General features: G+C 36.1%; 1 protein-coding gene and 1 pseudogene across 6 annotated transcripts in view; one reads left to right on the top strand and one right to left on the bottom strand.

Annotated features, from left to right (window-relative positions):
• Window positions 1-15,708, top strand: part of LOC145692700 (glucose dehydrogenase [FAD, quinone] pseudogene) — a 49,301-nt pseudogene extending 33,593 nt beyond the window's left edge. For both annotated transcript variants that reach the window (XR_014132631.1, XR_014132630.1), the window contains exon 2: window positions 8,795-15,708. The product of XR_014132631.1 is annotated as a glucose dehydrogenase [FAD, quinone] pseudogene, transcript variant X2 (transcript). The remainder of the gene's footprint in view (window positions 1-8,794) is intronic.
• A 4,590-nt stretch (window positions 15,709-20,298) lies between these two features.
• Window positions 20,299-27,338, bottom strand: part of LOC145692699 (protein sex-lethal-like) — a 272,232-nt gene continuing 265,192 nt past the window's right edge. For 2 of the 4 annotated variants that reach the window (XM_081768102.1, XM_081768103.1), the window contains one exon: window positions 20,299-21,326. In XM_081768102.1, the coding sequence (XP_081624228.1) occupies window positions 20,700-21,326 (627 nt within the window). In that variant the 3' untranslated portion in view covers window positions 20,299-20,699. The remainder of the gene's footprint in view (window positions 21,327-27,338) is intronic. The other 2 variants (XM_081768107.1, XR_014132629.1) reach the window with 2 other exon arrangements.

Genomic DNA, 27,338 nt, shown 5'->3' with positions numbered 1-27,338 from the left:
AGAGATTTCAAGTAGGTCACTGAGTGATGGATAAAAATTTAAAAACAGATCAGTGGGTGCTGATTCAAACCCTAAGAGCCTGACATACCAAAAATAGTACAAAATTTACCATTTTCATTTGCTTGTTTATTCATAAGTGAAAGGAGATAATGAAATGCAGTTCAGTTCGTTCCTCTAGTCTCCGCCGTAACTTCGATTTTGGGGAAAATGTTATTCTGGCAACACTGTACTTTCTATGGATGGCAACACTGAAAATTCTTCAGGTTTATATTTTCTGTTGTAGAATAACATTATCTATGATCGTGGTAAGTTACCTTTCATTATCTCCTTTCACTTATGAAGAAACAAGCAAAAGAAAACTGGTAAATTTAGTATTATTTTAGTAAGGCAGGACCAACTATGGCTACCATTTAGCACAGATCTAATACACAAACCAACAGCGATAATTATGAAGTTTATTTTGTACCTGGGTACAGAATTATCTTTCAAAAAACCTACGACATACATTATGTTTACAAATCCATGTTTCAAAATTGCAACTGGAACAAACAAACGGAAATTTTCTTAGTTTCTAATCCTTATTAAATATGAATACTAAAACTTCGTAAGTATCGTTGACAGACCACGACTAGTGATGGGTAAATTCCCGGGAAGGTATTTTTCGGGAATATTCCCTGGGAATCTTCCCGGGAAGATTCCCAAAATGGGAATTTATCCGGGAATTTATGTTCAATCAGAAAGAAAATTGCATTCTATTACTATATTATGATTTCAAAGTTAAATTAATTTTTATATCACAGCATATTACTGTTGTTCACAGAGGATTCTTTAAAACGTATATTCTGAACGGTACTATGTTACTTTATTAACACTTTATTATATTTAGAGAGTACGCATAAATGTACGTATATTTATTTACAATATGTTCTATCAATTAAATATGTGTGAAAAAATATATAGTAACAGTTTAAATTTGTATGTAAGTGGATTTGCTCAACTTCACTATATTACTCATATTATAAACACATTAAATTTATAAATGTTATAAACCAATTAGATTGGATAAATGCTAGAAGATACATGTCTCACACATGCTAGAAGATACATAAACATTTGCTCATACATATTTAAGTTCACAAAATTTGCAAGATACTTACTTATCTTTAAATTTTAGCACGTAACATAGTCATACACGACCTTTCATTCTACCTATTTCTCATAATTCCATACGTTAATTCACATGTAAAAGAAGTCCGAGTACTTCTTCAGAAATTCGAGTCAGAGAGAGAAGACAGACCGACGTCTATGACTATTGGTGATTCAGGGTTTATTAATAGTACTTTATCTCTATTTGTACATAATTCTAAATTACTTCATAAAATGGTTCCTTTTCATCATTTGTAAATTAGTACTTTGCTAATTTTGTCTGTTCTTTAGCATTAGGGGCCAACTTTAGCATCTACTTTTTTGCGATATTCTATTCCGATGTGGTTGTTTTATGGTTTCATATGGTTAAATTGCGTTACCAACATTAAATTCAGACAGCGTTGCAGAGCGAGCGTTAGCGAATGAAGGCGGGTTAGAGCCCCGCATGGCACGTTGTTTTCTATCTTCGTTACCAACAATTCACTTTCTTTTCTCACATAAATCACTTCCACTTACCTTTTCGTTTTGTATAAATCCCCTACTGTCCTAAAAAAAAAAGTGTTCGATACTTTCTTGACCACTTGAACATCACTATCAACTCATTTCTTCCGTAAATCATCCTACTTAGTGCTAGTTTTGGCCCCCCAGTTCTAAACAATTACTCTACTTTTTAGTGCAAATGGAAATGGAACTTAAAAAATCATATATTAGTTATATAAAGTACCGTCAAATAATTTTAAATTTTTAACCTCCAAATTCTTTAAAACCTAGAAGTAAATCATATTAAAATAAAGTAGTCATTCATATGGTTCTTATAATTTGGAAGATAAAGTAAAGAAATGGAAATAAATTCCTTCCCGAGAATTTATAGGCCAGGGAAAAAACCCGGGAATATTCCCATTTTTTAAATTCCTTCCCACCGGGAATATTCCCACTGCCCATCACTAACCACGACCTTTTCAAGACATTTCTGTAGCCAAAACGTACTCAAAACAAAAGAAGGTTTAATTAAAAGAGTAAACTATAAACTGGACTCTTTCAGATACAATCAGTACCTAGTCTATTATCTTTAAAATGTATAAATTGTCGAATTCCATCAGGGGAAGGGATTGTTCGTGTTAGAGTATAGTCATACTATACGATTCAGACGGGAATTCGACTGATGCATTGTCTTCTAGGGAGTTTGTTCAAAATATACAAAAGGTAACCAAAAAAGTTCTATCGCTTTTTGTGGAGGTTTGTGTTCAATTGGCCCTCATACCGTGAGTTGAATGTGAATGGAGATAAGGCGAAGGTCAGTTGTTGGTGTGGGTATATCCAACATACTGTCCGGTTGTGACAGTTCAGTTACACCGTGAACTTTCTTAAGGAAAGAGTGAACATGAGACCTCCACAAAGCGTCAAAAAGAGCGTGTGTGCTGTACAAGTTCAAACTGGGATCAAACGTCGCTGCAGCGTGACGGAAGATATCCCAGGCCTTTGGTGATGGTGTCGTGACTACGCGGACATGGCAGCGGTGGTTTAACAAGTTAAAGGACGGTGACGAAACAATCGAAGACGAAACCACGTGCCGGAAGATCAACACATATACAAAATGTAGATTTTCAGAAAGCAATTGAGGCGAACAGTGGCCAGACATGTGAGGAACTGAGATTACAATTCACTGTGAGTGGAGAAACCATTCGACAACACCTCCATCAACTTGAGAAGAACTAAAAGTTGGGTTGATGGTCCCACATGATTCGACGCTGGGCCAGAAAGCAACGCGAGCAGACACATGTTTCTTTGCTGTCTCGTCTGAGGAAGAAGGCATTTTTGGACAGGGTGTTGCCATATGATGAGAAGTGGGTCCTGTACGAAGCTCCACGGCGCCGTCATCATTGGTTAGCATCCTATGAACCGGTTCCAAAACAGTTGAAACCAGCACTGGACTAGAAGAAGGTCGTCCCGTATGTTCGGTGGACTGCTTGCGGCACTGAAAAAAATGGTTTTAGCTTATTTTATTGAGTCGTTGGTGAAATATGTATTTTCAATAGTTTTATCGTTTTTTAAATATGTTTTTTAATTGTCGCCTCAAAATTTGCCGCCTTGCCCCTCGGCCCATGTGGCCCATGCGTAAATCCGGCCCTGGAAACTAGTACATACCTTAGATTCATGATGTAAAATATAGATGTTTGTAGAATACGAATTTTGTAAATTAATTAGGTTTGTTTCTAGCTTGAGTAAGATAAGTTTTAATAAGTTTTGCGTTGCAACTACTCTCGACTTAGGAAAGCAAAAGAATTTTGATGTTTAATTTGTGCTGAGGTTATATGCACTCCCTGTACTTGTGATGAAATCGTAAGTACGTATATTTACGAATATACTCTCTTTCATCATATTTGTCAATGCATGAACTTATATAATGATTTGTGAAAGGTAAATGACTTTAGTGCTTAGGAACAAATTTAAAGACATAATTACATAGTAGTTTTATTACAGAATTCATTAATTAATTACAATTACGTTTTGAAATATTTAAAGTTTTTCAAAACTGTTTTTGTAAGTTATTTAAAGAGTTAACTAACTAACTGTATGGCCTATGGAACCCGGAGGTTCAATGCCGCGTTCACAAAAGCTCTTCACTGACTTCTATCCTTAGCTAACTGCATCCAGTTTCTACTTTGTATTCCAATCTCTGCGAGATCCATCTTAATATTGTCCTCCCATCTGTGCCTAGGTCTTCTTAATGGTCGTTTTCCGATTGGTCTTCCAGTCAAGACTTTGAAAGCGTTTCTACTTTCTTCCATTCTACCTACTTCATCCGCCCACCTAAGCCTCCTAGACTTGACGACCCTAACAATGTTGGATAAACCATATAAATTATGTAGTTCCTCGTTATGAAGTTTCCGCTATTCCCCATTCCCGTTTCTCTTGGGTCCGAATATTCGTCTCAGGATCTTGTTCTCAAATACTTTCAGTCTATGTTCTTCCCTCAGAGTAAGTGACCATGTTTCGCAACCATACAGAACTACAGGCATGATTATCGTTTTGCATATTTAAAGCTTCAAATTCCTCGACAGAATTCGCGACGACAAGAGATTTTGAACCGAATAGTAACACGAATTCCCTGATGTTATTTAAAGAGTAATGAACTAAAAATACAAATACGGACAAAAGTTCAGTAATTCATTTAAACAAAATTCGTATCCTTAGTTCAGACCCAAGTATAGCTCAATGTTTGAAATTTTATTTTCTGTCATTTTGGATGGAACTTACACACTGGTTATACCAAAACATTTACCGGTATATTGCAAAGTCGGCTCGTACTCAATTCCCTTTGAACAATAATTTAACATTTTTGAGTTGTTTTCGCTTACTCATGGTAGAATGTGATTAGTTCAAAATGTAACTCTCTTGATTGGTTGACTAATTGATTGTACATTTAATGAGGATGTTAGTGTTAAGGTTATTTGTCCCCGCAACTAAAAGGTCACTGACAAACACATATTTTCCTCTGAAAAAAAATGTTATATGGTAAATGAGAAACAATGATCAAAAGATACTTCTAGCAGATACGGCTTTAAAAAAATGCTGTGTGTGCAAGAATGAGTTTTGGTGCCCCTTACAATGAAAATGGGTATAGATAACCCTCCAATACTTTCAAGCAAAATTTTTATTTGTTGAACAAAAGTTATTAACATATTCAAATGGCTAATTTACATTCAAAATACATTAAAATTAAAATTTTTAAAAATATTACTTTTTATACTTTTCCTCGTTTCGGCGTTCCTCTCAAAATCGCACGTGTGCGGTCACACACGTTGCACACGTCTTAGGCCGACCCTGACTTCTAGCAATGTTCAGATCTAAATATAATAAAATATTAGTAACTACCCGAAATTAATGGAACAATTATGTATAAGAATTGTTACTGAAATAACAGGGTGGACTTCCAGAATGTGTGTGCATTTATAACGTATGTAATTACGTAAATGTTAAATTTGCAGTAAAAACAACTTCTCTAGACATGTTTATCTGCATGTGACTGATTGTTATTGCACTTGCACCTGTTGATAACTTTCGATTAAAATTTCACATTAATGGTTCAGTGTTCGGCAGAAAAATCTAACGATTTCAAATTGAATTTTGACTGGGTTGATTGTTTCACAAATGAATTTTATTTCCTAAATGAGTTATAACACAAAGCTTTTTGATTACAATAATTAAATATAAATGGTATCGTTCTATAAAAGTAACCAACAAAGTTCTGTTGCTTTTTGTGGAGGTGTGTGTTCAATTCGCTCTCACATCGTGAGTTGAATGAGAATGAAGATAGGGGGAAGGTCAGTTGTGGAAGTGGGTATATCCAACATACTATCTAGTTGTGACAGTTCAGTTACACCGTCAAATTGCGAAACTACAGAGTGAACATGGATCCTCCACAGAGCATCACAAGGGCTTGTTTGCAGTACGAGTTCCAACTGGGGTCAAACGCCGCTGCAGCGTGTTGGAAGATATGCCAGGCCTTTGCTGAGGGTGTCGTGACTACGTGGAAAGTACAGCGATGGTTTAACAAGGTTAAGTGCGGCGACGAAACACTCAAAGACAAACCACGTGCCGGAAGATCAACACATGTACAAAATGAAGATCATCAGGCAGCAATTGAGGCGAACCGTGACCAGACGTGACGAACTGGGTCTACAATTCAGTGTGAGTGGAGAAACCATTCAGCACCACCATCATCGACTTGGGAACCACTATAAGTTGGGTCCCATATGATCTTACTTCGGGCCAGAAGGCCCAGACACATGTGTTACTGTGCTGTCTATCGTCTGAAGACGGAGCCATTTCTGGACAGGGTGTTGACATGTGATGAGCTGTGGGTTCTGTACGAAGCTTCATGGTACCGTTATGATTGGTTAACATCCCATGAACCGGTTCCAAAACAACCGAAACGAGCACTGTACCAGAAGAATATGCTCCTGTGTGTTCGGTTGACTGCTTGCGGCATCCTGCATCGGTAACTGCTACCAGCTGGTCAGAGCATCAATGCAACTGTGTACTATCAGCAGATGGGCCGTGTTCAAGAAAAGCTCAAAACTCTGGATTGCAAAGGGGTCCTTCCTGTTACAGAACAACGCTAAGCCCCACTTGGCTAGGATTACCCGGGACACCATTCTACCTCTTGTATGGGAAACACTATTGCATCCGCCATACTACCCGGACACAGCAGCTCCGATTATTACTTGTTCCATTCCTTGGATAATCACTTTCCAGGACGCCAGTTCAAATCCCTAGTCGAAGTGCAAAATGCACTTGATACATTCTTCGCTTCACAGCCCACCAAGTTCTATCGCGATGGAATCCATGACCTTCAAGAACGTTGGCAAAAAATCGTCGATGTTGATGGGGACAATTTATTTATCTTCCACGTACGTCTTAGGTGACATATCGATGTTCGAAAATGGTGAATGAAAAAGCGACAGAACTTTCTTGGTTACCTTTGTAGTTTATGATAACTACATTTTTCAATTGAGTTCCTCGATGGCCAACACATTCCTCCTATTGTCGAATGGAATGAGGATTCCTGAAGCTGTTTTTTTTTTTTCGGTGCAAGGTATTTTTTGAAAGTTTCTAACACACAACAGATAGGTATTGTGACTTGGAACACTGCAATTGAGATAGTGGTTGAATTTCCAGCGAAATGCACGCAGAGTAATAAATGCCTCGAAGATGAAAGTCCAACGTTCTCCAGACTCAACACTTCATGGCGACTGAAATCATTTGAGCTGACTACAGTGTCACGTTGACATCAACCATCACCACTGTGCTGAATCGATCTATAAAAAAAGAAAAAGGCAAAGACAGAGAAAAAAAAATGAAATCTGTAAGTTTCACGTTCCATTATTATGCCAGTTAGGCTAAAGGGGACGGTGAGTATGAGAAATGAATGAAAATGGTGGAATGAAGAAAGTGAGAGGAAACGGGAGAACCCCGAGAGAACCCTCGAGCACGATGTTTGTACACCACAGAGTCCAAACGTTGCGAGCTGGGATCGAACCAGGGACACCAAGCAACGGAGGAGAACGCTCTACCACTAAGCCGCTGCGCCCGCCAAAGAGAAATCTTTCAGTTACGCCAACCGTGAATATGATTCTCAGACCTACAAAAAATGCAATAAAATCTTTCAGTTTAACGTCCCATGATTATGTCTTTCAGTTTAACGTCCCATGATTATGCCTTTTAGTTTAACGTCCCATGATTATATCTTTTAGTTTAACGTCCCATGATTATGCCTTTTAGTTTACCGTCCCATGATTATGCCTTTTAGTTTAACGTCCCATGATTATGCCTTTTAGTTTAACGTCCCATGATTATGCCTTTTAGTTTAACGTCCCATGATTATGCCTTTCAGTTTAACGTTCCATGATTATGCCTTTTAGTTTAACGTCCCATGATTATGTCTTTCAGTTTAACGTCCCATGATTATGCCTTTTAGTTTAACGTCCCATGATTATGCCTTTTAGTTTAACGTCCCATGATTATGCCTTTCAGTTTAACGTTCCATGATTATGCCTTTCAGTTTAACGTTCCATGATTATGCCTTTTAGTTTAACGTCCCATGATTATGCCTTTTAGTTTAACGTCCCATGATTATGCCTTTTAGTTTAACGTCCCATGATTATGCCTTTTAGTTTAACGTTCCATGATTATGCCTTTCAGTTTAACGTTCCATGATTATGCCTTTTAGTTTAACGTCCCATGATTATGCCTTTTAGTTTAACGGAGACGAATGATTAAGGCAAGTGAATAATGATGAAAGAATTGGTAGAATGAGAATGTCGAAGGAAACGGAAGTACCCCGAGAAATTCCACTTACACAATATTGTCTATCACAAACTGACTTGGTCGAGAATCGAACCAGTGACCCTATGCGCCAGAGGTAAGCGCTCAACCACTGAGGCACCATACCCACGCTCTCAGGCATGGAGAAAGAATTGGAAGAAAATAAAAATGTAGTTTTGAGATGAAAGGTACGGTATGTTTCATAACTAATTTTGGAAACATAATGCTTCGAGTTTTAGTTTAATTCGGAAATAAAATAGCATTTTTGAAATAATCATCCTGGTTACAATTTCAATTTGAGAACTGTCTGGTTTCTCTGCCGGAAACTGTAAATTAAGAAACACTTAAGTATAAAAGTTTATGATAATTTTGTGTTATATATCACTAACGATCATCTGTACTGTTGTCTTACTAATATAATTAAAACCTTCACGGGAATATATTTTGGTACCAGTATTACCTTAATAGATAGTACGATTTGTATTCTGTATCAATTCTCATGTAAACACACCGGTTTTATGGAGATCTAAAACGAGGATTTACTCAGAAGCATGTGACATTGTTCAACAAAATGAAATCTATCAAGTAATACATTTGATTTGGGGTAGTTTCCTTTTCTCTTCATTACACGACATTATTGTGCAATGTTTTTTTTTTATTTTTATTTTTTTAACCAGTTTTAGGTCCTTATATTGCTCTGAATACAGTCAGCTAAATCTTAAATCCTTAGATTCCTAACTTTTTCAGTCTGATTAAAATGTAGTATAATAAATTGTGTTGAAGACCATACTTCTACAATACCCTTTCTTTCTTATTTCAGAGTAAAGAAGACATAGCAACATGGCCGACTGCTCTAATTGTCCGCCGGTGACGGTGGGTCCTTCCATTCCAGCTGTGTGTGGAGGAGCATCTACATTCCTGTTTATGACTCTGCTGGAGTCTCTCTTGAAGAACACGTGCGACATAGAAGACCCTTGTGGAAGACTGGAAGACAGCAAAGACATCGAAGACAAATACGATTTCATTGTGATTGGTTCAGGTCCCGGCGGCAGTGTTGTAGCTAATAGACTGAGTGAGGTGACGCAATGGAAAGTGCTGTTAATAGAAGCTGGAGGCCAAGAACCGTTGGGGACTCAAATACCGGCATTGATGGGGTATTACCTTGGGAGTGATCTTGATTGGAAGTATGTAACAGAACCAGAAAAGGAAGCTTGTCTTGGTTACCCGGAAAGAAGGTGTCATTGGCCGAGAGGAAAAGTCCTTGGAGGCACCAGTGTGCACAATGGTATGATGTACATAAGAGGAAGCCCTCTAGATTATGACCAATGGGAGGAGCTCGGAAACACTGGTTGGAGCTACAAAGACGTTCTACCTTACTTTAAGAAGTCTGAGGATAATAGGCAGCCAGATCTTGTCGATCCTGGTTACCATGGTACAGGCGGTTATATGACCATTGAACAATTTAATGATAGGCCACCTATTACTGGTGACATCTTGGCAGCAGGGGAGGAGCTAGGTTATTTACAAACTGATCTTAACGGAAAGAATAGCACTGGAATTGCAGTCGCTCAAACGTTTAGTAGAAATGGTGTAAGACTTAGCGCGTCTAAAGCTTTCCTAAGACCCATAAAAAATCGAAATAATTTCAAAGTTATTTTGAACGCCACGGCAACTAAGATCCTGATAAACCCTGACTCGAAACAAACATATGGCGTTGAGTATATAAAAGATGGCGTAACGAAAAATGTTTTTGTCAAGAAGGAAGTAATTGTATGTGGTGGGGCAGTAAACTCTCCTCAATTACTTCTTCTGTCCGGTATAGGTCCAAAAGAAGATTTAGATAAACTTGGAATTTCAGTCATTCAGAATTTGCCTGTTGGAAAGAATTTACACAACCACGTCTCATTTTCATTGCCGTTCTTAATAGACGATGTTCCAACCAATCAGCTTGACAATCAAACAGCCACTGAGTACCTCAAGTCCCGCAAAGGACCTATGTCCAGCACAGGGCTCTCTCAAATTACATTGCTTGGGAAAAGTGAGTCATCAAGTCCGGACGTTAATCAAGCTGACTTTCAGCTATTCTTTGGGGGTTATCTTGCAAGTTGTTCTGAAAATGGGGAAAGCGACGAATTAGAAGATTCGCCTTCAGATATAAAACGAAATGTTGGTATTTATCCTACGGTGCTTCACCCAAAGAGTAGAGGTCAACTAAAGCTGAAGTCCACAAATCCTTTGGACCATCCCCTTATATACGTCAACTATTTGACTAATGACTATGACGTTAAAATACTCGTGGAGGCGATCCAATTCGCGATTAATCTCACAAAAACAGAAGCATTGAAGAAATATAATTTTACACTTATTGCACCACCAGTCAAGGAATGTAACAAATATGCATTTGCGTCTGATGATTATTGGGCATGTGCAATTAGATATGAAACAGGCGCAGAAAACCATCAAGCAGGTAGTGTCAAAATGGGACCTGCTCACCAAACGGATTCAGTTCTAGACTCGAAACTTAGGGTATATGGTATCAAAGGTCTCAGAGTTGCGGATGCATCCATAATGCCTAAGGTTACTAGTGGCAACACTGAAGGTCCAACGCTAATGATTGGCGAAAGAGCAGCTGATTTTATCAAAGATAAATGGCTGCCCAAAATCCGCAATAATAAAATACCGAGCTCCAGAAAAAGGTTTAGGTGGTTTCAAAGAGCGCATTTCGCTCGGCCATACTTCAGGCGTTTTCGGAAGTACTAAAGAGATTTAACCTTTATCAGTGTTCTGGCTTTTTGACATGTATGAAATCAGAATAATTTATATCACAGGAATAGTATAAGCGTACTTAACAAATGAATAAATTTTTGCATCGATCACAAGGAAACTGCTTAAATTAGCAAAATTCACGATGTGCAATGGAAGGGAAACAATGTTCAGTGCTCTGCAAGAAATAACAAATATTGAATGTGGGATGCACACGTTATACGTCATACGTCCAGATAATAGTCAAAGGATATGTGGGTCAGCTGTCACCACCGATGCTACTAGCTCTTTGAAGCTGTAAGACAGGCATTTGTGTCACGAAGACAACAATCTTCGTATACCTAGGTGTAAAAGAGAGGGGGAACGCAGAAGTACGTTGTGCTCCCTTCTAAAAATATCTATAGCGTCCCTCCACTTCCTAAAAAATTATAATAGGCAAAGATAGACACGAGGAACGGGCTGACGCCATGCGTACCCCTACCTTTTCAAATCCACTTTTACCCCTGAACATCCCCATTATTGAAAATTGCAAGTGTTGGAACAGTAGACCCGGATGGCCATTATGCGATACGCTTGGCCACTGTTAGTAGCACGTCCAATCCAAAGGTGAGGCAGATGCTCATTTAAGCAATACTGGAGCTCCTAAAAATAAGTCTCTTTAAACATATGGTTTTACGGTAGATGTTATTAAGACTTGGCGATATTGATTAAAACTTGTACGAAAATGCCTTTGCACTACAGTAATCGAATTTGTCCCATTTAATCCCTACCCAAAATACACCTTCTCCTAGTTGCTCGTCATTTTTCAACATCCACGCTTCGGACTAAGTGTGCTAATGACTCGACGTATCAAAAAACAACAGTAGACCTATATGAATTCTATAACATCCGCTACTGCCTAGCGCATTTTTCTAAAATGAGTGGTTCTTGGCATGCGCGCCGACTACGTGGGTGCGGACAGCATTTTAGTTTGATAGAAACAAAATTAAAAAATAAATATTTCTCACTTGTCATTATTAAAAAGTAATAAGCAAATAAAACATTGAGATGAAGGTTAAAATTTCTAACCTCTAAAACTAATTGTTTGTTTTAAATATGTGTGCAAAGGCAACCAAGCAATGCCCTAGTCAAAGACAGTCCTCACGATAAAAAAAGAAAAGTATGGAGCTATATTGTAAATAGAATCGATCACAGCAATTTATGACAGTGTTCATAAAAGATTTTAACTAAAAGGAAATCAATCAAAAAAATATCGAGACTCCAATAAAAACATATGACATGTCCCGCCATTGAGATGCACCCATATGAATTTTGAAAAGTCAGCGCCATTGGTTCTTTGTGATGGGTGCGATTCATTTTTAAGTACGTTATACTAGCGCGTATAAATGAACATTTACGTCATGAAGCCATAGTGATTGAGTTTTTGTATACGTGGCACTCCTACTCACAATTCTCAACCAATTCATTTACGCCCTCCTCTCAAACGTTCAGTTTCTCTTTTGCCATTTTCAACCTTGAGGAAAAACTTCACAATCCGGGCTAGCTACTTACTTGTAAATGGGCCACAACCTGACTTTAGGCGATATTCAGGCATAAATTTATTCGAACAAGTTAAAAGAACTTTAAGTGGTTGCTTTTCTTTAAAAATGTGAAAGTAAGGCGTAATTAAACTAACTAGTGATAGTATTGTTACTGATAGAATTATTTCCTTCGAATTTTATTACGTTGTGTCACACTGCATAGGAAATTTGACATTGTTCCATTTTCAACAGTTTAAAGGACGCAATTCATTGAACATGATTCAATCATACTACAAGAATATATTATATCTTAACTATCAGTTTTTAATCAAATTTCTGTGCATACACTTTTTCGACAATTTTATTAAGCTGAGCTAAGAATACATTAGTTGAAAAGAATTTTATCTCAGGGGTCGAGGAGAAGATATTTATGGCTCATCATAAGATATTTTTAAAAAATGTTTTTGAAAGTTTAGATGAAAGGAATGTTAATTTTAGTGAACTTCAATTTCATTTCTGCGTGGTATACTACATATGTATTATGGCTGTAATGTAGTATACATTGTGTTACATTGCCCGTGAGTTAAGGGAGTAAACTTTGCGTTAGTGCAGAAGAAATTTCAAACTTTGATTATAAAGTGTTCTTTATGTACACAGACTATGAAATACACTTATAGTCGTAGTGTTAAAACACACAATCTTAAAATCTATTCTTATGGGAAAGGAAACTGTGCCGAATGAGCTTAAATTTAGAAGTGTCTGACCATATTTAAAATGTAAATTTGGAATATGTGTGTGTGTTTACATATATTTATATGCGAATAAAATATTAAATGACTTGTGACATTTAATGACCTATATATTAGATTTGAACAAAATTGTGTTTCATCTTTCAGTGAACAAGCAGGGGGTTTGCTTTACGTAACAAACTATATCTCATAAGTACACCGACCGATGATTAAGTAATTAGACTGATTTTATTGTGACCAAACAAACAAACATAATGTAGTAATACATATTTATTATTCAAAGTACATTTTTCCTGCGTCAATACAGCGAGTGGCACGATCGTGCAACAAGAACATCTGCAAATCAGTTTGTGGTATGTTCCGTAATGCCGTTGTCACAGCTGCTTGGATGACCAACATTGTCAAAAAATCATCCTTTTAATGGTAACTTCAGTTCAAGGAACAGAAAATAGTCGCAGGGGGACATATCTGCAAAATAGGGAAGTGCTGCAGTGCTGCAGTTTTTTTTTTTTTTTTGGCAAAATATTCCTGAACAAGTACTGCTCAGGTAGTGGGTCCATTATCATGGATATGGGACCAGCTACCTGGGTCTGAATATTTAGGCCGAACACGACGAGATCTCTTCATAAAACGTTCCAAAACATTTAAATAAACCTGGGGCATTCATTGTGTGACCTTCTGGTACAAATTCATGATAAACGATACCCTTACTGTAGTAGAAATACAGAAGGAGTATTGTCTTTACTTTTGACTTCTGAAGTCGATCGCAACACACGCATCTCCATACAGTCTCCGCATCAAATCAATAGTCTCTGTGGCACTTTTACCCAGTTTAACATAGAATTTGATATTCGCTCTCTGCTCCATGCTGCTAGTGTGATGAGTGTCTCTCGTATTTCCCGTCATGCTTCGCGTCCGACAATGTGGTGTTGCCAGATTGTTGAGGATGAATTGCTATTTGGAACGTACATATTGGTTTACGGATTGCATTTACTGTTTCGTAACAATAAAATCAGTCTCATTACTTAATTGTTGGATGGTGTATGTTCTAACACATGTGCTTCAGTTACATGACTACATATACATGATATTTACATGATATTTTGAAAAATAAAGAAAACAGAAATAAGGATAGTGTATATCGTAGAGGATCGATCAAATTATCCCGATATTGATCAAACTTGTATTTGGTGGTAGACATTGATGACGTTTGTAAGCATACAGATTATTGTAATGTACATGTTTTTGGTCTCCGAGATATGAGCTATCATAGTTAGGATTTAGAATTTGACTGGTTTTCAAAAAGAAATATTCTATAATTGCTATTTAGTTCAGATAAAAGAAAAGGAAATAAGCATGCCAAACGTTAATTTCAGACATACAATAAGAATGTAAATAATAAGATAGTTGATTAGCACTTTTGTAAATACACTATGTACTTGTAATTTAAAAAAAAATCTAAAAAATTAGAGAAAGGTGATCCTTTTAGCAACAGGGAAACTTACTACTCCCTTTTATCAAAAATAACAATAGAAAGATAAATAATTAAAAGGGTATGTCAATTCATAATTTCAGTCATTAACACGCAGCCGAAGGAGTAATTAATATACACGAAACTTTCTAAAATAATGAGAAAAATAGTAACGTTTTGATTTCAGATACACAATAAGTAACATAAAGACGCTAGCGTTAATAGTAAACGAGCTAGTCGATCTGCAAATAAAATTGATTGAGTCTACAATGTTTGGAAAATTGAAGGTTCTAGGACACTACCTTGCGGAACATCTATATTCATTTCATGTTATTTGTAATGTGAAAATTGTAATATTGTATTCTAATTCTATATACTACTTTATTGCTGTTGTTGTGTGTATAACATTTGTATTAACTCAAAAAGCTACCTAAAGTCTTCTGATCAATAATATCAAAGGCTTTAGATAGATCAAAGAGTGTATTGCAGGTTTGTATTTTAATGTCAACATTGTAAATTACAAACTGCAATAATCCTGAAATGCTTTCCTTCTTGATTGCTTTGTAAAACATATACACTATAGTAGATGTTGAAAACAGTATTTTCCATTATACGTGGGAAGATTTAAGGGCTCATTAATAAAATGGAGGGTGATATATTGAAATTTTTGCATTTTATGCAATGACATTTCTTTTGCAATCATTAAATAATCAGAAAATTTATAGTCTTTGAATGAAATTTTACTAAAAGTATTTAAAGCATTATATAAAGTTATTATACTGATAATAACAAAAATGGTTGTTTGTATCTCGAAGTAATTTCAAGAGGTCGTAGTATGTTGAAGAAAGTCTGTATACTGAACAAGAAAAATGTAATTACACAGATTGGAATTATTACAATGACATTATTCAAAACTTCGAAGCAATATCAAGAAATACAGCATTGTTTGAGCCAAAGCGTAGCCTATTTGAAGCTCATTCCACACAACTCAGGTACGATTCAACTTGTGCAATGATTTGTTAATGTTATTCACATTATTAGCATTAATTATTGGGAAAATATTATTGTTCGTAATATCAACTATACTGTTGATTTGATTTGGAATAAGTTGGATTTGAAACAACTTATAATAGACAATTTTCGTTTGTGTATCTGTCTTATGACTTGTGTACGTTAACTAAAAATATTGTACTCCTTGAAATTAAAATGATTTTTTTAAAAAAAGAAAGAACGCAACTAATTTGTGATTACATTGCATTAGTACTTTCCCAAAATTGATATCTTCTACGATCTCTTTTCACCATTATTTGGTTAGTACCTCATGCCGTAAACATCGCCAATATCTAGTGGTTCACTTTTCGTTGCGTCGGTCGTCGATATAGCGACGCGCCGAAGGATTAACGCTGATGTGCCACTGGCGGAGTTTCGTCGAGTCGAAACAGATATCTAGAGTCGGGGTCTTCAAGTTAGGACTACGTAGCAGCGAGGACTTCATTTTGGTCCACACTCATTCGATTTGTCGAGGAGAATCGCGAAGGGATCAACACGAACTATTCCTAGTCATGTGCATGCGGTTATTATTATATATTATTTTTTCCTGACGAATTGTTCCTAAAGTGAGCTCTGAGGATCAAGAGTAACCCCTGCCTCTACATCATGAAGTGAAAAATTTTGAGATGAGTGCGTATAATTGTATGAATTTAGATGGCAACTGTCGCCGATCATTAGAAAGTGAATATGGAAGAACTATGAAATAAATAGACGCGCGTCATTTTGTTATAAAATTACATGGCGAACGCATTTTATCTGATCCCAAACGGTTATCTTCGAATATACATAGTTAAAGGAGTACTCTGATTGGCCACATTAAAAAGATTTCAACGATTTATCCCTCTGTTAGTGAGGTTTTCTTCATTGTCTCCGTGGCAAAATCGGAGAAACTTACCCCTAGTAATCATAAGGTTGGTGGTTCGCGCCCATCACATGGTATATTTTTATTTTAGGGCTTTTTAGACTTACCTTAATGTAAACAAATCACGCATATAGGCGATTGAACATATTTTTCGGGAGTGATTTTGTGATTCATAGTCGTTTCGTCGCGTCTCTGCCGCTGGTGATGTAATTTCGAAAACGGAAAATGGGGCCAACGCGGATTGTCGCTGCGGGGCCGCCAAGTTTTGGCGAGATGTCGCTAGTTGCCCATCTGTGTTCCACCGACGCTTACGGCATGGGGTATCAACTAGATGAACTGAAAACTTGGACAAAAGTGCTACATAGACGTTTGGAATGGTAAGGAAAGAATGAGAAGCCATAAAGAACTTGTATATAAACCAATAAACAAAAATCACAATGAAGAACGAAAGAAGAGAGGGAAGTAAATTGGACCATATGTTCGACGGGAGTGTTTATTTTCTTGAAGTATATTTAACAATAATGTTTCCCATTGCTCAAGCTATGCTTTTAGTGTACTCAAATTTGATTTAAACTACTTGCTGAGCGTAACAATACGTTTATCGTTAAAATTAAAAAGAGTTTCACCAACTATCCACTTTGGTATCATCAGATACTATGAATACACAAGTAGTGGCAGAATTAATATATATACCGCTTACTGCAGAAAGCTAACATGTCCACATTTCATAATGTTGCAGGAGAGGCAAAAAACTCAATAAAACTATCTTTACGACACTTCCATCATAATATGTATTTTTCCTTTCATAATGGAAGTATACGTGATTAAAATACAAATGCAAAATTTATGTATGACTTAAGGGGATAGAAGGGGTACTGTTTTGTATTTTGGACATGTTTCCTTCCTGCAGTAAATGCACTGTTCAAACGAATTGTGGATTGAATTGATTAAAGGAAACGACAATGAAATTGATAAACAGCTTCATTTGAAGAAAACTTAGCTGTTAAACATTTCTGAATAATATGTGTTGTGGAACTATAAATTAATCAGTCATCTTTGTCATCAGAACGTGTTTCCGTTGTGATAGGACAGGAAGCTATTGAACTCCAAAATAGCATCTTTTCTTGATTTATATAGATCAACGTTTTTTTTATACCATCCATTTTTTTTAGTTTGTGGACACGACAGGTTACAGGTAGATAGGTCTGTCTGGAAGGCAGGTCAAAGTGTTTAGAAGAGTTCCTCAGCCTAGAAGTATCCACTATCAAGCCACCACTTCATGTTACACTGAACATTATGTGGAGTTAGAGATGAGAAGTACATCTCATGGCATTTTGAATTGCTGAAAGTCATTTTCAGGTGTTTAGGGACATTTTTGCCATAAGAGTCATCGCTCAGACACGTTTTTTTGGTAAAATTCAGGCTACTAAAAACTGTAGTCAATGAAATTAGTCGCTTTCATATGAAAACTTGTTGGAGATGGTCGAGGCAATTTTACATTAAAATCTGTTAAGTTATAATACTGGGGATATGTGTGTTAATGGTATGTTAAGTGGTTGTCTACAGTACGCCAGACGTGGTAGAACAGAATAATGTGTTGAAGCGGACGGATGATGATAATGAAAAAAAAAAAACACCTTCTTGAGTCTTTCCAAGGTCCAGCTAAAGGCCAAGTTGAGTGTGCGCTGTTAGATATCATAAGTATATCTAAATGGTCACAGGAACAATATCCAGGGTGATTAGAACCTACAGAATTAACTGTAAAACAATATCGGCTAAGAGCAACAGAGAACGGAAGAAAGATCTCAGTGACAGAGAATGCTGAGTATTGAATAGGATTAACACCAATGACCATAGGATGAATGCGATAGAAGTGACTGTGGAACCAACTTACACCTGGAACAACCTATTACCGAGGACCGTAAGAAGTAAAAGTGATTGTGGAATGCAACATATAGACCTACCTATCAGTAAGAACTATTGGCCAAATTCAGCACAACTTAACCACCACCTGAATATCTATTGTGACAATTGTAGTCCAATGCAAGTTGCATACTGAATATCTACTGTTGGTTTGCAATTTTTAGTGATGATCTCCACAAACAACCCTTTAACGTAATGAAAATGGTGCTGAAAATAGGTTGCACTGACGATGATTCGAACTGCGTAATGTGGTCCGCTGAGTGATAAACTAAAGTAATTTATTTCAGAACATGACATAAGTTCCTTCTATTTTTTAAACAATTTTGTGTGTTTATATTACACTATAATTGTGTTGTTCTTCAGAAGCCATCTTGTCCACATTTATTGACACCTTATCCCAACTTTCCAACACAGAAAAGAGCTTATTTTTCCCAGTTAAATGCTGTGTATTTTTATAGCTATATCTACGTATTGCATCGTTGGGATATTTGATTTAATTGAATAAAAATGAGAGGTTCAAACGAGATTACATTTTGTCATTTTAGATGTAGCGTCAGAATAAAATGTCATGTATTCTAATTTTACCTTCTTACGAATACTACCAACAACGATTATTTTTATTTCTTAACATATTTCCTATCTAATGTTCTTATCTTCAGTATTCAGTTCATTGCGTAAGTCCACTTTTGTCGACAGTAAGAAAATTTCCCTAACCAGCGAATGTCGACTATAGCGAATGTTTTAAAAGTCTTTTGCCCGTATCTTGGGCTTGTCGAGAGTAGTCGACAAAGGTGTTCCGTGCTATTTTTTGCGTTCTATTGTTTTTTGTGCGATTTTCTATATTGTCCAATTAAACATTAAATTTGGAAAAGAATGACGTTTCTACCACTATTCAGTGAGAAACTATATTCGTTGAAATGATACCCTGGCAGCGGCCATATTTATGACGTTATATCCACTAAACCCACAATTATAGATATATATATATATATATATGTTGACCCCCAAATACGCCTAATTTCCCTGTACAATTCATGTGTTTAATCTACGTGAGATTAGGAAAGAGTATGAGATAATGCAAATGATACAGACAATAACGAACTGCCGCGACTATAACAAAGGTTATTATTGATAAGTAATTAGCGATCGGGACAGATTTTGTGAGGTCTTACAGTTAGGAACATATTAAATTTTCATTAGATGAATAAAAAATACATATCTAACTGCCTACAATGATTGTAAATTATATATCTTCATCAAGTTTTGGCAAAAGTAATACAGTGATTACACAACTGGCATAAGCTTCCCCCCCAAAAAAAAAACTTATTTTTGTTTTGTCACTTGAAAACATAGTGTCTTAAACTGTTTTACAAAATGGCGATGGTAGGAATATGGCCTGCTATACACTGAGATAAATCCTAGGAAATATCTTAGGATTTATCTTCGGAAAAATATTACAACATATCTCGTAGGAAATCCTACCCTTTTGTGCCATACACGTGAAGATTTTTTCCTGTTTCACATCCTCCAAAGAGGTGGCAGGTCTCACAATGCATACTCGGCCAGCAATGTTTTCCAGTGCCTTGTGCCTTGCATGTCGGTTGTGATAATAGAGCGTTAACTTTGTATTATAGGGAATATGCACTAATAAGTGCGCCCATAGCATCTTTGCTGGTGGGGAGAAAACAAATCTGTTTTCACTTTTTCTCACCTAATGTCGCTTAGGTCGAAATCTCCCTAATTTTCTTTTTTCCGAAATAGAGTGTGCTCTAAAGAAGATAAATCTCGGGATGGTTCCGAATATAGAAAATGACACGTGATCTGATGCCATACACGTTGAGATTTTGACTCAAAAAAAATCGTAAGAGATTTTCTAGGATCTATCCTACAGTGCATGTCAAGAATAACTTCATATCTGAAAATGTATTTTTCTTGCGTTATTATTGGACACATTCAATGCTGGAAACGAACCCACAACGAAAATAAAATAAAGTTATTTTTTCTTACAATTATTATCTTACTTTCCATTATCTTTATTTACTTTTCTTGATTCACAATGCAATCTAAACAGTAATATACAGTTGTATAAATTATAGGATTTTAGTCTACAATGTTACAGTTAATAGAATCCACAATCAGTTTTTAGTTTTCTACTTTTTGGCGACACTGGACTTTTAATATTTTTGCCTTTTTTTTTTTGATAACAGATTAACACAATTACTGTTGAGTTTATACACAATGCACACATCGACATAATTAGAAGATTCCACGAAAATTCTTCTCTTAATAAAGATAAGAAAAGCAAAACAGTTCGAAGGTAATGAATTTTAGGGTGATTGTTGTTTTTTAATAAACGATTTTCGAGTTTTTTAACCACACTAATTACTTTAGCCAGTGATTCCAGCAACATCTGTGCCACCAGCTGGAGCACCACCAGATCCTCCAGAACCAGTTCCAGGAATATCCCCACCGGGAGCACCAGGAATTCCTCCTGTGATTGCACTAGATATTAGATCATTTCTCAAAGGTATCAACAAAGACATTATTAGCGTAGGTTCTGCCTTTCCCGTAGCTCCACCAATTGTCCCCACAAATCCTTGAACATCAGTTGGAACTTCTTGATTCCCAGAAGTACCCCCACCACCACCCCCATTACTTCCAGAACCCTGAGAGCTTCCTGGAACTTGTGGAACTGGTGAATTATTAGAATTTCCTCCAGTTGCTCTGTCTTCTGCACTTTCAGTAATATTTTGCTCCTTAGAAACCACAGGCTGTGTCACGTTTGGAACTGGTTCAGGTATTTGATTGTGGGCGGTATTGCTGGTTTCACTTACAAGGTCAGCATTTGGTTGATCATTGGATGGTTCATCACTGTAACCTCCATCTGATACGCTGTTGTTATTGGAATCGAAATCACTTACAGACGAAGGCAAATCGTTCTCCACGTCCCTTTTCACATTATACGACGTTTCAATATTTCTAGTTAGACGTTGCAGAATCCTGATAGCTGAGACCTGAAATGAAAATTAACAAAAGTAATTAATTTTTAAAAGAATTAAACACACTAAAACATTAAAAAATACGTTAAACGCGATTTCAACGATGTGTGATAAGAGATTGAGATTCGGAAAATACGACAATTCATTATCACTGTAACGTATTATGATGTTGCAAACACAGCATGATTTGTTGCAATCCCTACAAAGTCAAACGCAGAGAAGTCAAACTTTGAGATTAAAGTTGTCAATGATTTCACTGTTTGTGTGCGTAAATATTTTTCATGTTTTTGATTATATTTTAATTGAGAATGAATACAACTGATAAGCAAATATCCACAAAACACTATACATTGCCTATGTAAGGTCTAAGGTGGACTATGCAGCGATAATATGGGCTTCTATTAGAAAGAAATATATAAATAAAATCGAAAATATTCAAAATAAATTTGTGCGCTTTTTAACATATAAAGAAACAGGGATATATCCGAAATTTGAGAAAGTACAAAGGTCTTCGAAGCAAATATTCACTACATTCACTTGAAACCAGGACTATTAATCTTTCTTACATACAATCATTCATAGTACAGTATATTCAGGATATTTATTATCAGAAATCAAACTTCACGTCCCACATAGAGCAAGGAGACCCCATAATGGCATATTCCATCTCTTAGAGCAAAGGACTAATGCATTGGGTGTATCACATGTCAGAAAAATGTATGTCATAACGGCACTCAGAAATAGACATCTTTATAGACAGAATTTTATTCTAAATAAATGAGGTGTATATCGTACTATAGGATGTATTTTAAAGCATTTTGCTATCGTATTATTTGTATGTGTATTATGAAATATATTATCATGATGGAAAACTGTAATTAGGCATTTGCCTGTTGTTTTTTGAAATAAATAAATAAATAACCGACAAGAATGAACTGAAGAGTTAGGTGTACAGAAGAAGGTTCGCCAAACTTTCTTCGTTTTTCTTAATTTGTAGGGAAGCAGAAAGGAATGCCAATTTGCTAAACAATAAAAGTCCATAACTGAGTTATTGATGGTCAGAGACAATTACCTCTTGAACCAACATTTGTACAGATAGTCTTCTACTGTTATACGCTATCAATGACTCATTTTCAGTCAAAAATATACTACTTGGTTTCTGTATCCAGTTTCAATGTTGATAAGCTCTACTGATTCTAAACTAGTTCTCTCTCTCTTTCTATTCTTCAATTTTTTTCGTCAATTTAATTCTCCAGAATGAAAAATCTTTAAGCGGGATCAGGATTGGATACAGCTAGTATTGATTAAAAGCCTCAATTATTTAACATGGGTCATAAACACTTTTCTCTATACAGGGCGTTTCCACACAACATCGATAAAGCTTAAGAGGTTATTGCTAACACCAAAATAACACAAAAAACATGGACCAACCTGGGCCAAAAATGTTTCCTTTCGGTGCTATGAACAGTATAAAATTTGTTGGCAAAATACAAAACAACCATAAGTCGGGAACAAATGTGGGATCAAAGTCAGGAAGAGGAAATGTTCATTATTTTTAGTAGTACATTCTATTAATTCAGAATTAAATGTGATGCAAGAACGTTGCAAGGATGACTCCCAAAGAAACTGGATAATTCCTGGGACATTTTATCAAAAAATAAACGAGGAAAATAAAGAACAATCAAGCATAAAATTCTAACGAAAAAAAAATCATAGTACGTTTTTCAAGTAGAAAAATAACAAATTTTAGAATTCGAAAGAAGGAGAGATACACATGTTTGATTCATCTACTTTGTTCCACTACAGAACAAAAACTCGGAGGAACTGTGCCTCAGTAGAGAATAAACACTTGGAGGAACTGTTTCTCCGATGGGCACATCTTCTTCAGTGAATGATTTATCATTCCCGAAAAAATATTGAAATGTGTATGTTGCGTGTGAGTTCACAGCTTTTTTAAGTGTAATTATTAAGAATATCTTGTACTTCACAAATAACCCACCAATTTAATTTCCCCTCTTCTCATTTCCTTTTATTGTACGATTTACCCTTGATGTGTTTATATTCCTCAACTAATGCACCATTAAACTTCCTACTATATAACACTTTTACCTTCTCTAATACATATGTTATTGCATTTATCGCTCTTACACTTTAAGTTTCCCTCGTTGAAGCTTCATAGCCGAGTTTACTTTGTGGTATACTTCTACTCTTTATATTCTAACGTATTTACAATGCTCTAAATTATGTAAAAAGTTAAGAATCAGTCACAACACAAGACGGGAGATAGCAGGACGATCCCCTGTACCCGGTGATGAAGCTTGCCTCCACACATGTTGTATTGTAATGTAGGCAAAATACTGGTAATATAAAACTACTGTTTTCGGTATATACAAATTTGATGCCTCTAAAAGCTGTTACGAATCATTCGGCCAATCCCTGATCAATTTCTTGCGAATTTAACATACTTTTCGCTGAATGGTTTACAGAGTAATAGTGACTCAATGAAGCAGTCTATACAACAATTTAATATTGTTCATTACGTAGATCAGGTAGAACTGATCTTAAAATTCCAATTGGATACTGTACAACATTATGTGAAATACATTAATACGTACAAGGCCTAGTATGTATCCTCATATAGATTACTGTCTGGGGGCTAGACCTTATCAGACATGAATTAAAGTTACCTGTACTATTTCTCACGCAGTTTCCTGCCATTAGATCATGTTTATGCCATCTAGCCAAGGGTGCCAATTTCTCTGTAAATTTGGAGGGGGCATTCAGATGCAGAAGGTATATACCAGTATATGAGGATTTAAAGACAAATTGCATTCAAATTATGCCAAATATTGTATATTCATAAATACAAAAGGGGGCCTCCACTTTGGGAGGGGGGAAGGGCCGGATCGGCGTCCTTGCATCTAGCTATAATTTTCTTTACTTGGCATCGTAGAATTCTATTTGCCCGTCCCTCCACCAATAGAAAACTGTCTGAATCATTTCGTTATTAATGACAAGACTAATTATGCGTAACACTCATAAATCGAATCTACTTAATGTCTTTATACGCTATTTCATGCAATTTGCATCCTCTTACAATTAATCTAGAACGGTAGTTCTCAGAATTTTGAACAGTATGATTCCTTTTGCGCTAGCTATATAGAAAAGCTTCTTCCTTACAAATAATAATACAATACTGTACATGTATATTAAGAACCACTTTAACGCTAACTTAACGAAGTCTGTCGACGAACACTAGACAGAAGTGACCCACCAGCTGTGAACAACTGATCTACCGTTTCCGAACCTAGAAACTCTACGAATTCCACATTTTAGGCGTAAGTGCTTTTGATATATTGGTTTATCACGCGCACTATCTACACTATCAAAACTTCTATCAAAAGCTTGGTTCTTCGTCCAAAGTAGAGGCATGCGAGAGAATGACACGGCTCCTTTCTGACGCGAGGGGTCCCTCATCCGATCTCACACCACAAAACTTTGTGGTGAACAACATTATGTCCGTGACGTTTCTTGGTGTTTTCCTGTTTTCTCGCAGATTTTAATTCCACGATTTCTCATCTGCCTTTATTAGTCCAAAAGATATAATTGTAAGTTCAATACTTACACTGCACTTCATTACAATTCTTCCCCTAAGAATTTATTCTGTATAGAGACGAAGTAGATTAGTGATTAAACCCGTGTTATCTTTCCTTCTTTCGAATTTTAAAATTGTTCTTTGAGCTTAAAATTGTACTGCGAATTTTGTTCGTTGAAATATAGTATTTGGTTGTTGTTTATTTTCCTCATTCAACTTTTAATAAAATGCTCCAGTAATTATCCAGTTTCTTTGGGTGTCACGCCCTTGCGTCACATCCAATTGCGCATTAATGGAATGTACGACTGAAAATAATGGACATTCCCTTTCAACCAACTTCGTTCCGAAATTTCGTTCTCGAGTTATGGACGTTTACGTATTTTTCCGACAAATTTTCTACTGGTCATAGCACCAAAAGGAATCATTTTTACATCCAGGTTGGTCTATACTTTTTGCCTTATCTTGGTGTCAGGAATCACACCTCAAACATTGTAGACATCGTTTTCAAACACCCTGTATATCTTGGGTATATGAAGATTTTTTAAATGGAACAATAATTTAACACAACAATGGTGATGCAGCTGTACTGATAAAAGCTTCATGGGACATAATGAAGCTATAATTTACTGTTAATAACCGATTTCCTTATACAAACTTCTATAATTTATTATGTTAACAATCAACAATCGATTTCCTTACAGAACTTCCACAAGCTTCTTCAAGTCCTAACTTTTACAATATTCTCTAGTAAACTTTTGTATCTCCAGCAATATTTACTAACAAGTATATTGACAGCATTTACATTAAATCTTATTTCCTTTTCATTTCGGACGAATGTGTACAGAGAACGAAGTTTGTTAATGCTACAGGCAGGGCTGGAAATTTTAGTTACAAAATGTTGGTAAAAATAAAGTGAAAATTTTTGTATAAACAGGTGCAAAGTTCAGATGTAAATTTTCATACAAATCGTACTAAAATTATTTACATGATATTTAACACGTTGACTGCTGATTTAATCATAGACCTCTGCCCATAAACTCTCTTATTTTATATGATTACTTTTACATTACTGTAGGGGGATTTATTGACTATGTAGGGCCCTATGTATAACGTAAATCATGAAACTATGCTGAAAAGCGTCCGCCACATATGCCATCAGTTTTTGATGTCAGAAGCAAAGGTTATTGCCGGAAAAATGATTGTCATGAAGCACAAAGCGCCAAACGGCATCCACCGTATATGTGAAGCATAGCATCGGACGCCGACAAGATTTGCCCGCAGTGAACGTGTTAACGACCCAAAATACATTCACGTATTAAAATGTTTGCCTTAAAAAAGTTTGAGAATATTATTAAAATCACACGTGCGAAAAATTGTTACAAAAAAAAAAAACCTGTAACGTTAAGAAGTCCAGAAAACTGTTAGGACAGATAACATTTAACATTTCAATAAAATTTCATAACTGTTAGAACAAATAACTTTAACATAACAATAAAAATTTAGAAGTTCAGAAAAGTCATGTCGCTATATGAACTGCCTCCAATCATATAGCACCGTTGTCTAAAGCAGAAGACTGCTGGTATCTTAATGTTCTTGAAAGCACTCGGCTGTTTTCGTCATCTAATAAACAGACACAATATTTTTCCACCTGTTAACTGATTAAGGAAGCTCAGGATGTCCGTGAATTGCAATATGGCATTAACTCCACATGGTTCTAACTGAGCGCATAAAAGCAATTGGGTGTGAATGGCCGGGAGTAACAGCATTGGGACTTTGATTTACTGTATTTGTAGTGTTTAGAGAGATTTGACGTATAGCAGGGTAAAATATCAAATGCTTAAGTGCTATCCCAGCTGAGAAATTGGATTATAAGCTTGTTCATGTTTTATAAAAATAAATAAATAAATAAAATAAAAAATAAGACTAATAACATGTTGAACTAAACAACGAAATGCTTATCGATTGGAACACTGCACTTATTCTTTTTGCAAATTTCACGACAAGGATTGTTCGAAGCGTACTTTTCTCATATTAAGGTTTGCGCATGTGCAGACGGAGGTAGCTTCCTATCTAATAACCTTACAGTGCATATAGTGAATTCACTCAACAGGAGTGCAGTTCGGCAAATTTCTTTCAAGTTCCCATGCTGATTTTTACAACAGTATTCCTTCCTCCCTCCATCCCTCTTTTGACCACATTTGCGAGATTGCAACGTCTTAACACCCACTGTGTCTGTACTCTCCTGTCAATACTATGGCTAATATGAAACAGATGCCAGGTCATGTAAGAACAACTTTAAATGACAGCGTTTAAAAGCTGGCCACCTAAGCAATCAAAACTTTACATGGAGTTGACATGCGACAGTCAATTGTCTGAGATGAAGTGTCTGGTTGGTCATTTAGTTATCGGAGATGTTTTCCACAAGTTCCCTT

Source organism: Thermobia domestica, chromosome 8 (assembly GCF_964235325.1).
Source record: "Thermobia domestica chromosome 8, izTheDome1.hap1.1, whole genome shotgun sequence".
NCBI lineage: Eukaryota > Metazoa > Arthropoda > Insecta > Zygentoma > Lepismatidae > Thermobia > Thermobia domestica.
This window is presented reverse-complemented; position numbering and strand designations above follow the sequence as displayed.